This window comes from Larimichthys crocea, chromosome XXIII (genome assembly GCF_000972845.2).
Source record: "Larimichthys crocea isolate SSNF chromosome XXIII, L_crocea_2.0, whole genome shotgun sequence".
NCBI lineage: Eukaryota > Metazoa > Chordata > Actinopteri > Sciaenidae > Larimichthys > Larimichthys crocea.
This window is the reverse complement of record NC_040033.1, coordinates 4,599,583-4,612,536: the sequence shown is the minus strand read 5'-3', so window position 1 is coordinate 4,612,536 and position 12,954 is coordinate 4,599,583. Positions and strand designations below refer to the sequence as shown.

The following is a 12,954-nucleotide window of genomic DNA, read 5'->3' as shown; positions in this document are numbered from 1 at the left end:
AAAACTGTTATTCAAAAGATAGTTCATGTTGTTTGAGTTACTGGTCCATTCTTCAGTTCATAAATTGAAATAACGCTTCAGTTCCTGCTCAGAAAGAGCTTCCTGACATTGGATATACAGCGTACACATAGGTGGACCTTTTATTTTAATGTTTATTTTAATCCACAGGACTAAGCTTCTACACTGGTCTTACTGTCTGCTTCTTCAGACTGTAGGTAATCTGACATTGGATGAGTAACTGATGCCAAATAACCTGAATTATCCATCAGACCCAGGCTTTCATACTTGGTCTTAAGATGTAACGTTTGTGTCTGATATGTTTCCTGGATTGTAGAGTTATAAATGATTAAAGAGGGAAATTATTATTTTATTCCATAAAATGAACTCTGCATCTGCATGGAGGCCTTCTTAGGAATGGCCTTGTACTAACCATTTGTCTGCATGTCTATGACCGCTCATATTTGCTTCTACTTCACTTACTGTACACTAGTCGTGTCTGTCCTCCTTGCTCTGGTCACATCAGATTATAAAAACAAGAACATTATCTGTAAGTCTTCACTGGGTCTGTTAATCTTTCAGGTTTCTTCCTCCTGCATGGTCTCACCAGTTGCAGGCAGGACAAACAGGTGTTGACTAAGACTCCACCTCTTGTCTCGTAATGTATTGTGTAACTGTGTTTTCTTTTTCCACCGCTTTGTCTGGGATGTGAATGTACAATAGGTTGAAGGAACAGTCAGCTTTATGAGTTTGCTGTTCAAATAAGTAAACAAATAATAAAAGTTGCTATGGATATGTCGACAGATGCTCATGTTGAGCTCCATATTTCTGCTTTCCTATCTTTAACTGCCAACATCTCCACCTACGTGGCTCAGAAACCGGAGCTATACATTTAATTACACTGGTTACTTATGCGAAAACTTATAAATGACAATAACAGAAGAAGCAGAAGTAGAGCTGGTCGTCCAGTTACCTTCCCACCACCATTACTTGATGTTAATCTCTGGTGCTTAGGTAAATTACAATCACCTATTAGTCCACAGCTGTTAACACTAATTGCAAAGGCGTACATATCACAAACGTGCATGTCTTAACTCAAATTAAAACTAATTATTTGCATCCCAATGTTTATCATGTTTGCAAGAGTTTATACTGCACTTTGCCACCGTTACATTTCCTTTAATTTTCTTGCCATTGAACTAAACGTCCTTAAATGAAACACAGCTTTTACGTCTCTGTCTCCGTGACAGCTGGAGGACAATAAGCTCATAACCACGACTTTAAATTCCTGTTTTGCCAATCAATGAAGATCCTGCTGATCCGGGTGAGTCCCTTCGGTCAACATTTGATTGAAAGGTTTGCCTCATTGATCTGATGGTTCCCAGAAGATACTTTGATTTGTGCCGATGCAGAGGTGTCCGCATGTGATTAGCCATTCTGTTTGGTTTGAAATAAAACGGCAGTATTCATGCAAGCTAGACTACTAGGTAACATTTTTCTATATATAAAAAAAAAACAACTGGCAGATATGGAACAGCACTGATTATATGTACTTCAGACTTTAACAAGGCAGAGAAGGAACAGAAAGTTCAGAATTTCTCTGACATGTTTCAAAAAAATTGGTATCAAATAAAATAAAAAGAAAGTTATGGACAAACAAACCCCCACACAAAGCAGACGCACAGAAATGAAAGATTACTTGTGTTTTACTGCCCTCCATCGCTGCACAGATTCATACAGATAGTAATTCAGACACAATTCCTGCCTGTATATCTATGATAATAAGCCGTGCTCGGGAGATACACATAAAAACAACTTGTGACAATAACAAAGAAGTGTATTCATATATCATATTAAGTATGTTTTGTACGTTTTTCTTTATATTTCTCATCATATATGTAGTTTTGTTTAAGCTGAATCTATTTAATCTAATGAAAGTACATTCATTTCTACTTTTGGCTGCTCCTCGCACAGATCATCTATCTAACACTGGATGATCTGCACGGATGTCCTTCCAGAGACACTTCATGTGTTGAACTGCCCAGAACAGATCAACTAAACACTGACTCCAGATAGAGCTTTCAGTGTTCTTCACGCATTTCAAAGATGGGGAGGAAATGAAGGGGTTGCAATCAGCAACTTCAAGCTAGATGGCATTAAATCCTACACACTGGCCTCTTACAGCTGTGTAAATCCAGTTTACTAGACCTCTGCAGCCCATTTCTCATTGCTTGCTGCCTAATAAGAACATCACATCCCTTTCCGTTATGTTTTTGATAGTCTTAAATAATAATTACACACGATATGATGGATGTTCAGACTTTAGATAACAGTAGATATTTTCTAAAATCACACGTTGTTCCTCTTATGAGGGCAGAGCAGCAGTGATGTTTCATCTCATTTGGAAATGAGCAGATGTAATATCTCCATATCTCAACGTGCCAATCGAGCCGTGTGATGTAAACCGAGATATTTTGCAATCTGAGGGCTCCGGGCTGCGATATCTCAGAATTAGTAATGTGGATCTCAGCTTAAAAAGCCCAAACTATTATAGGTTAAGTAGCGAAAACAGAACTGACAGAGCACTTATCGACAGTGCGCTTCTTTAAGTGCATATTTTAGATAAACGACGTGCAAGTCTAATCTTTATTTCCAGCTGTATCACTTCACCGGGGCTCGGCTTGCACTCTTTTTGGGATATTTACCTTAAAAGCACACGAGCTGCGGTAGACAATGTGAATGTGAGTGAATCCAGCTGGGAAATCAAGAGTGGGGGTAGTGATTGAAGAAGCCAGAGGTCAACAACAACAAACAGCTGCTGATGTGCCAATGATCAATACACTCAAAAACTATAACTACAGGCAGGTGTCTTATACTTTAAAACTACATCGTGCACAAGGGGAAAAACACATCGGATCCCTTAAATCTGTGAACTCTGGTGGGCTTTTATAGACTTTTCTTCAAACAAAATGAAAGACTGCCGGTGTGACTTGCATGAAAATGCTGGTCAGGTGTTTAGCTGCAGAACCCCCGGGGAGAGGCAGACCTTTCATTTGACCTGGATTAAATATTAATGGCCTGCGATAATAGAGGATAGGGCACAAATGTCTGTGTCACAGCACAGTGAAGAGGGAAGGGGGAGGGCTCAGTCCTTTTGTTAATGAACATTAGGGAAGGCGATTTATTTATGTGTGTTGTTCCAGGCCCTGAGATGAGTCGTAAAACGTCCATTTAAAAAATGAAATGTTAATTGATTTTGATGCATCCGTGCATTCCTTCACTCTTTCACCCTCCGTACACTGCTATCATTAGTGAGGTTGTAAAAGCATGTAGGCCACACTTGCACAGCTGCACTAAAAGTTAACCTTCAAAATTAATTAAAACTCCAGACAAGGAGAGAGAGAGTAAAAAAAAAGAAGCCTCCCCCATGACTGATGTGTGATTAGAGAGCCAGACGGCTGCATCCATGCCGCTTGTTAAAGAAACTAAAATGTGATAGCTGAATCTGAATGGATCACAACAGCCAGTCAAACATGATTCATGTGCATATATGAATAATCTACAGGGAAATTAGGATTCAAGGATTATGTAAATCAGTTGTTTTGGGTAGTTTCTGGGTTTGTCTGTGAATTTAGAGACAGAATTGTAAGTGGGATGTTCTTGTTACAAAAGTCCGACTCTTCTCTTGCCAACGACATAACGTGAAATTGCTGCAGTGACGCTGGTTAGTCGTCTTCCTCTGTGTGAATGAGAGTTGTTGTTGTGGGATTTAAAAAGGTGTAGCCTTACGCTGACATCTAGTGGAAGATGTTTGAGCTTGCAGTAAAGTATTTAAAGGTCCAGTTTGTTTATTTACAGAATATGACAGAAATGTAATAAAATATGCTTAATTATATTTTCATGTGTAGTGTAATCACCTGAAAATTAGGATCATTGTGTCTTTGTTACCTTAAAATCAATCAATTTTATTATCTGCATATGCTGCAGTTCCTCTACCATGCCACTAGGTGCCACTAAATCCTGCACACTGCTCCTTTGAGCCAAATGATCCATCTGTCAATAATGTTATTATTTATCCAAAAGAAGTTGTGTTAGATGGCTGTAATGCTGACACATTAAATGCTTTTAAGTTACAAGTCGTGTTGAGATCAAAATATCTTGTAGTCAGCCCAGACAACAACTAATACAAACAACATAATTAGACTGAGACAAATGAAACAGTATGGAGGCAATAAAGTAATGTATAAAATATGTTGTCGAGTAAATAGTTCTGATTTTCTAAAACTAACATGAGTAAAAACATCTTGAAGCAAGTACGGTGTCCAGAAGAACAGTTTCCACATCTTGAATCTCCAGTAATCAGCTCCGACATCGACCAATGCGACACAGTGAGGGCCACAGTGGAGCACAACGTAGCCAAACTAAGTAATAAAATATGTTTTCTTTTCTTCTGACTTCATTAAAACCAACATGTAGCATCAGTTTTAAGAATTAAAGTGGTGACTCTTTTATTTGCCACAGCCTAACTTGCATAAATCATTGTTATTATTATGCCAGACGTGGAAATGTTAAAGTTATTATCCTATATTGGTTGAGCAAGAATGAATATGACAAATAATTAGTAGTTCCTGCACAGTTATGTAACTGGTACTTCCGTTTCAGGTAAATTAGTGAGTTAGACCACATTATGGATTATGGAGTGGCAGGGCAATACAAAATGTGCCGCACTGAGACACCAAATAGAATTAATGTGTCTTTTCAAAGATGTCATCAGTTCAAAATCATATTCATTAATAATTCTCATAAAAGTTGGACATACCAAGCTAAAAAAACGCCGTTAAAGACAGACCAGGGTCTGATTTTTTAGTTCAAACAGATTTTTCTCAACTGCATTGGAATCAGGATTAAAATTAATTAATTCAAATCACCGTAACATCTGCGTCTCTAACATAATTTGAGCAGCGTGCACTCTCATTTGGTTCATGCCAGAGGTCACACAGTTCCCAGATTTTAAGTCATGTAAAACTTTTAATGGCAAACTGCTGCCGATCTCTACGGGCCGACCTTCAACAGGCTGTGATTGGACCGGCGTCGAGTGGGCGCGAGGCGCTCCGCTGAAGGTTACACAACACTTTGATGAGCGCGGAGTCGACTGTGATCATAACTGGAGGGATTTTTTTTCCTGAACAGGTTTGATTAAACTCTCTGACTCAAAAAAGACAAACTGGACAGGTAATGAATTGAAGTTTTATCATCATCTCTTTCATGCACAAGGGCGTTCGTAGCAGTACGCTGCATGACCACACTTCACATATTTTATACTTTAAAAAAAAAAAGATCTAACGCACGGTACACGAATAATCTAACAACTCTGAGTCTGACATCAACACTGTGCTGTAGCAAAATAAAGCAATATCTCACATTAAAGGAGGAATTTGTCTCTTACAGAGACAGATATGATCAATTTGTAATAAATTAATTTGCACTAAGATCGACCTTCCTTCAGTCCACTTTGTCTCTAAATAAAAAGGTAGAGAATCTTTTCCAACTCTTTACTAAAAAATATAGAGGAAATGATCAGTGGAGTTTTGTAAACACACTGGAAATATCTTCATCTTCATTTTCATTTGCGTTTGTGAACAAAAGAAACGTACAAAAAGAAAGCAAATATAGGACAGCACAGCATCGGTTCACAATCTATACGATGTCGACAGTGTCTTTACTTGGCGACTAATTAAAAGCAGTTGTGCATCTTTAACGTGTCTTAACTTTTCTCGTCATGTGTCATGGTTACAGTAATAATTCTAAGAGCTCTTAAACAAGCTGAGTCACAGCTATAACAGTGAAATTATTCATTTCTTCAGTCACCTCCTGTACACTTCACACTGCTGACAAGTCTCCTACGTGATTTCTATACTCATATTCGACTGTAAATGTGAAAAAGGCATCAAGTCACACTTCCAGTTCAGTTCAAGACATTCTCATGGTTGCTAAAGTTACTTCAGTCTTGCACCTCCTCGGCCATCGTCCGTCCTTCATTACACCTTTAATACCTTCATCTTATGTAACGCCGAGGACTTCCTGTGTGCGTCTACTCCTGTGATTAGGACATCACTAATTTCTAACCACCCCTCTCTTACGGTGACATATTCTGTCTGTGGATCTCGTTGAGGACCACGTCGCTGCCGGTGCAGTCAGATATTCCACTGTCCAGATACAAGGAGCCTGTGGGAGCGGGAACAACACAGCGATAATGCGATTGTACGTACGATTGTGTGGAAATGCGAATGAAAACTGCGGCCTGTGAACATACTGTTACTGTTGGTGCCATCGCTGATGACGGAGGAGGTTCGCGAGGGGAGGCGGGGTGCTGATGCGGTTGCCGTGGCACCGGAGATATTCTTAGTGTTCTGGGTGGCTGTCCGACTCCATTCTGCAGGAAAGTGAATAACTTATGAACTCATTTAAAATATGTTTTCGTAATTCACTATCGATTGATGGCAACTTTTTCTATGATTTTTTTTTATTTGTCTTATTTCTATTTAGTTGATAATCATGCTCCAACTTCTGGACCTACATTTCTCATCATGGGGATGTTGCCATTGAATCAGGGAGTTACGCCATTTCTTTATAGCCTATATTTGTTTACATTCTTGCACATTGGGACCATTAAAAGTGATGCTGAAGTAGCTCTTAACAGTTCCTGTTGCAATGTGCACATGGTCGATGATCCTCAGGTAAAATCTGGAGTTGTAAGGAGTGTCTTTTCTCTCATTTCTAGTTTATTTATAGACGTTTATTCACCATGGACATCAGAAATAATGATATGCTTGAAAATTCTAAGTCACCCTGAATCTCTAATATGTGTATCATGTCCGTTTGTTCAGTTATGACTCTGAGAAGGAGGCGCAGAAGGCTTTAAAGCACCTTAATGGCCTCCATGAGCTTTGCAGCAACTTACCTGAGTTTTCAGCCAATCGTAGTCTCCCACAGCAAAGATACGTTCTCCACTGCCTGCGGACATTCTCCTTCACAGCACAGTGGAAGACAAAGACAAGGAAACCTGAACAGGACACGTTAGATAGTAAAGAATGAGAGTTTGGGATGTGTATAGTGTACAGATTCATATCAGTCTCACCTTGCAGAGTGTTGAATATAGTGAAAAGGTAAACGAAGGGTAAGTAGAGCGGCCCCCAGGCGAACAGGGCGAACCCCCAGGTGAGGCCGAGCAGGATGACGAGGCCAGCGATGCTGCGCATGTCCGTCATCACTCCCCTGTTAGGAGACTGGTTCTGGGGGTTCTGCCTCTTGATCCGGGCCAGCTGGACCATGACCATGATGAAGACGAGCAGGCACAGAGCAAATATCAGTACGAAGTAGCCCACCACAGCCACGTAGAAGGCGATGTTGTTACGCAGCCAACAGCTACAGGGAGACAGATAAAAACAGAGACACGGAAATGTTGAAAACAAATCCATGCGTGACTCCAGATGGCTGTCGATGAGGGTTACATGTTCACTTGGTCTGCGTGTTCATTGAGGTTCTCAGTATCTAATTTGCATGTGTGTTTTTGCATGTTCAGCTGAATGCAGCCTTTTCACAAAAAGCAGTGGCGTAACTCAATATTCAGGACGACTGTGTTCCATTCAGTGGTGCTACTAAGCCATGCTAAGGGGCTGATAACACATAATTACAAGGGCCCTGACACCTAAATTGACTGTAGCCTTTATTACAACAAGGAACTATTGAAAAGTACAGATGTCTGTCATGAGAAAGGACTGATTCAATGAAAGGAATACCGTTTCCTCACCATGCTATGGGGCAACATCTCTGACTTGTAGATTTACAGAGAAACTGATCTTACTCATCAAGTCTTCAGTCTTCAATCCTGTCTGTTTAACCTATTCATAACCTAAAGTTCTGGGAATTTAAGGACTTTACTGCTCCCAGCCAATCTTTTGCCAAATTCATCTTGGCTCAGCTACCTTGTATTTCATTTATCCACCATATATTCCTCCCCCTGGAGGTTTAATCACCTCCAAACAACAAGCAATCACCATATGCTCAGCGCCATAGACAAAGCATGCCATGACCAGTGGGCAAATATGTTCATGCATATATTCAGAAAGATGGCTGACTCCTATCGAACCACTCCTCTACCATTTGACCAGCTCAAAAATAAGACTACAGGGTGAGTAGACTGGCTGTAAAAACAAGAAACTTACAAGTCATCCGTGGTGCCGTCAGTATATTTTCCATATGTGACCAGACCATAGTTGTCTTTGTCCACTGATATTACAACTATCACCACAATGAGAGGAATGCCTGCAAAGACCAGGATGTATAATCAGCACCACCATCTCAGTGTATTCAAGAAAAATGTTTTACAAAACAAATGTTTTGGAAGGCGTTGGACTGTAACTCACCCCAGCCCATCAGTGAGAACTTGAGCATGTATCTGCTGAGGTAAGGCGTGAACACCCGGATGACGCTCAGGTACATGTGCAGGGCCTCAAGCCCCGCCCAGGTGAATGATGTCAGCAGGAAGTAGTGCAGGAAGAAGGCGGTGCTGATACACAGACCAGTCGCCGGGTAGATCGCCAGCCAGCCATCCAGTAAGAAGAGCAGGTTGAGGAGAAGGAGGGATATGCAGAGCTGAACCAAGATCTTGGCAGGAATATCCCGGAGCAGTTTTCTACATAGAAAGAGTTTGTTAGGATGTTGTTAGGTTTCCTAAATGAAGCTCTGATTTAAGTAGTCTTTGTGAAGTCATCTTACTCAAATGAAAGATATGTCAGTAAGGTCACTGCGAGAAAAACAGCAGAGAGTCCACAGCCGATGTAGGTGATGAAAGTCAGTATTTGAACCTGCTGACGGTCTTGTAATCCATCTCTGGACAAGTCCTGTATTTAACACACACATATAGAGTGAACACACATTGCAAAGGCTTCTGTAAGCTTCCTCATTCCTCACAGCCATGAAGAAAGTCGTCATTTCTGTTGCACACAAACCAGTAATATTGCAAATGACGTGAGATGGTTGCAGCTGCAGGTCGTCTCTTCTGATGTGGTGTTGACAACAGAGCAGCCGTTGGAGCTCCAGCCTCCGAGACCATCTTAACGAGCACAGCAAACAGGACTGTTAATACCTGTGGCGATTTGACTTTTTAACTAACTCAATTTGGCGTGCGGGTGCTCACCATGCAGACTGAAGTTCCAAAATACGCAGGAGGCTGTGTAGTTTTTCTGCAATCATACAGAGCAAAACATCTTTTTACCTATTCATTTGAGGTCATTCAAATGTCACAAGTAAGCTTTTATTTTGAAAGGTCTGCCGGTTGCATCTGAGTTGTTGCTGCACGTGTTGCCCACACTTACCTGCGGAAAGTTGATGTTTCGAATGGTAAAGCTAATGTTCTCAGACAGGTTGCTTATTGACAGATTGGCCACACTGGAGCCCAGGATGGGACTGACAGAAGTTTGGTTATCCAATGTTGCATCCTGTAAAAATACATATCACAGCTGTTTCCTTTAAATGACTAAAAAACAATGTTAAACTTAAATGAGGAATCTTATCTGGACCCTGGCCTTGAAGTGAAGTTTGAATAAATTAAATCAACACCAGCAAATACTTTGTAAAGTACCTGGAAGAGGGTGGATTTGGTGAAGTAGGTGAACTGGACCCTGCTGGCCTGCTGCTGCTCCTCAGGACGGAGGCCCGAGGTGAGGGACGAAGGCAGGTATACAGACCCCAGAGCAGGGGATCTGCTGATGTCACTGAACTGGGTGCATAAAAGGTTAACAAATGGTTAAAAGGGAAAGTTCCTGTTTGCAGTTGTGTCTCTTTATCTGTTTTAGAGTGAGACGAACAAATCTGATTGTAAAATCTAAGCTACCTGGACATTATCTGTGTTTAAAATGTCAACAGATGTCGTTGGAAAGTTGATCCCATCAACTGTTTTCACTGCCAGAACCAACGAACTAGAAGAGACGATCTCTTTGTCACCGGTGACGACCAGCTTAAGACCCAGATCATCTACAACACGAATCAGCCTGTCAACAGGAAAGAAGACAAAACACTTTAAAAGCATTATATGCATGTGAATATGTGTGTCTATGTAGGTGAGGGTTGTGTGAGTTGTACCTGTTAGCAGATGCAGCGAGGGCCAGTGCGTCGCCTTCCATCAGGTTGCTGATTATGTTGACGGCCTTTTGTCCCACTGCCTGAGAGACTGTGGGGCCATCCAGAAGCTTCTCTAACTGCCCCGTCAACTGTGCCACCTGCAACATCCATCAAATTATAAAGTTTGCTTTTAAAGTGACAAAGCTACCAAAGTGACATCGCCAATGACACGGTGGTTGGCATACATTTATATGGAAACAAACCACTTTACTGTTTTTCTGCTTGTATCTGACTGACATTGCTCTTTGGCAAAACAACAGTGATCAACTTAGATCATATATATTGATAGGATTGCAGCTTTTCCTGTCAGTCCAGGTGTTTTATGCTGACATTTTTTTCTAATACTTTAATAGATCGGCAGCTTCACCTGAGAGGAGCTGAGCTGAGACACATTCTGTGTTTGGACCAGCAGCTCGTTTGCTTCTTCCTCCCGTGCCTCTTGGCTTTGAGTTGTCTTTGCGGTGGTTGTGAAGGTCGCTGCAGTATCTAGTATGAATCAGTTATTCATGTATGGTGTTATACAGGTAAAGAAATCAATATACCAAATGATTAAGTCTACTTGTCAAGGCTTTTATCAAGAAGTCCTGTTAAATATCACATTCAAGCTGCAAGTTGACTTCTTAACTATACATACCAGGTTTTGTAATGGTTGTGCTGGTAGAGGCGATGGTGGTAGTAGTAGTAGTAGTAGTACCAGTAGTAGTAGTAGTAGTACCAGTAGTAGTAGTGGTTGTGGTCGAAGGTGGACCACGTGTGGTCGAAGCCACCATGGTGGTTAAACTGAACACTGGTGGTTTGGTTGTTAGGTTGAGGTCAGTGGTTAAACTGCTTGCAGTTGTGCTCAGGTTTAGGCCCGTTCCCGCAGTTTCGTTGTGATCAATGCTGCCATTGGCAGCTGTGGTGGAGCTGGTGTCATTTTTGCCGGTTGTTGTAGTGTAAGTCACTCCCGCTGTGGTGTGATTTGCAGTCTGGTTGTTCAGTGGAGCTACTGTGAATTTAGTTGTGTTATCAACAACAGCCGTCATGTTGTTCACAGTTGAGTTTTTTGATGTTGCTGCAAGAGTTTCAGCAGTAGACGTTGTCATGTTTCTATGGGGAGTAGCTGTAGTTACATTGTATGTGGTTCTTTTATTTTGAGATGCAGTCTTAGTGGTTACATTTTCAGCCGTTGTGTACTTGTGAGACACTGTTGTTACATTGTTCACTGTTGTGTAGCTGAGAGACGGAGACGGTGTAAATGTACTTGTATATGTATTACTTGTTGTAATGGTACCATTGTTGTTGTCTGCTGTCGTGTTGTACACTGTTGTGTAATTGTTAAGGGCTGTTGTGTAGTTCTTGGTGGCTGTAGTTATTTTGCCCGCCATTGTGTAATTAAGAGAAGTAGTAAATGAACTCATTGTTGTGCTGGTTGTTGTAACTGTACTGTTGTGTTGTTTTACATGGCTGCTGGTTGTTGTCAGATTGTAGTCTGCTGTGTGATTAGATGAAGGTGTAAACGTGCTGAATGTTGTGTTACTTGTTGTAGTTGTACCATTTCGTAGGTTCCTGATGTTGTCTGCTGTTGTTACATTGTATTCTGTTGTGTTACTGTTAGAGGCTGTTACATTATACTGTGTTGTGTAGTTGCTGGCAGCTGTAGTTGCATTGTACACAGAAGTTGTATATGTGCTAATTGTTGTGTTACTTGTATTTGTAGTGTTTTGTTCTTTCCCATTGTTGTCCACTGTTGTGTAATTGTTAAAGGCTGTTGTGTAATTCTTTATGGCTGTAGTTACATTGTTCACCACTGTGTAATTGGGAGAAGAAGTAAATGTGCTTATTGTAGCATCGGTCGTTGTAGCTGTACTGTTGTGTTGTCTTACATAGATGCTGGTTGTAGTTTTATTGTAGACTTCTGTGTGATTGGAAGAAGGTTTAAATGTGCTAACTGTTGTGTTACTTGTTGTAGTTGTACCATTTTGTAGGTTCCTGATGTTGTACTGTGTTGTGTAATTGTTAAAGTGTGTGGTGTAGTTCTTTGTGGCTGTAGTTACCATGTTCGCCATTGTGTAATTTGGAGAAGATGTAGATGTGCTTATTGTTGCATTACTTGTTGTACTGGTACGATTGTTGTTGTCTGCTGTCATTACATTGTAGTCTGTTGTGTAATTGTTGGAGGGTGTTGTTACATTGTACTGTGTTGTGTAATTGTTGGAGGGTGTTGTTACATTGTACTGTGTTGTGTAATTGTTGGGGGGTGTTGTTACATTGTACTGTGTTGTGTTGTTGCTGGCAGATGTAGTTACATTATACACTAGTGTGGGATTGGGAGTTGTAAATGTGCTAACTGTTGTGTTACTTGTAGTTGTACCATTTTGTAGGTTCCTGATGTTTGCTGTAGATCCATTGTACTGTGTTGTGTAATTGTTGGAGGGTGTTGTTACATTGTACTGTGTTGTGTAATTGTTGGAGGGTGTTGTTACATTGTACTGTGTTGTGTAATTGTTGGGGGGTGTTGTTACATTGTACTGTGTTGTGTAATTGTTGGAGGGTGTTGTTACATTGTACTGTGTTGTGTAATTGTTGGAGGGTGTTGTTACATTGTACTGTGTTGTGTAATTGTTGGAGGGTGTTGTTACATTGTACTGTGTTGTGTAATTGTTGGAGGGTGTTGTTACATTGTACTGTGTTGTGTAATTGTTGGAGGGTGTTGTTACATTGTACTGTGTTGTGTAATTGTTGGAGGGTGTTGTTACATTGTACTGTGTTGTGTAATTGTTGGAGGGTGTTGTT

General features: G+C 40.8%; 1 protein-coding gene across 1 annotated transcript; it reads right to left on the bottom strand.

Moving 5' to 3' along the window:
• Positions 1 to 5,283: 5,283 nt before the first annotated feature.
• On the bottom strand, positions 5,284 to 12,379 carry adgrg2a (adhesion G protein-coupled receptor G2a). The gene is made up of 15 exons (XM_027274482.1): positions 10,814 to 12,379; positions 10,547 to 10,665; positions 10,141 to 10,277; positions 9,893 to 10,049; positions 9,641 to 9,778; positions 9,375 to 9,497; positions 9,197 to 9,242; positions 9,009 to 9,112; positions 8,776 to 8,900; positions 8,424 to 8,692; positions 8,223 to 8,322; positions 7,136 to 7,422; positions 6,959 to 7,060; positions 6,311 to 6,430; positions 5,284 to 6,222 (listed from the first exon to the last, which is right to left on the bottom strand). The coding sequence occupies exons 1-15, from the start codon at positions 12,306 to 12,308 to the stop codon at positions 6,134 to 6,136; spliced, it is 3,411 nt and encodes a 1,136-aa protein (XP_027130283.1). The 5' UTR covers positions 12,309 to 12,379; the 3' UTR covers positions 5,284 to 6,133.
• Positions 12,380 to 12,954: the final 575 nt, after the last annotated feature.

Coding starts and splice junctions, on each gene's coding strand:
- adgrg2a (XM_027274482.1), bottom strand. CDS start 12,308: ATGACAGCAGACAACAACAATCGTACCAGTACAACAAGTAATGCAACA. Junction 9,243..9,374: donor GAAACATCAACTTTCCGCAG/GTAAGTGTGGGC, acceptor GTATGATTGCAG/AAAAACTACACAGCCTCCTG. Junction 8,693..8,775: donor CTGACATATCTTTCATTTGA/GTAAGATGACTT, acceptor CTTTCTATGTAG/AAAACTGCTCCGGGATATTC.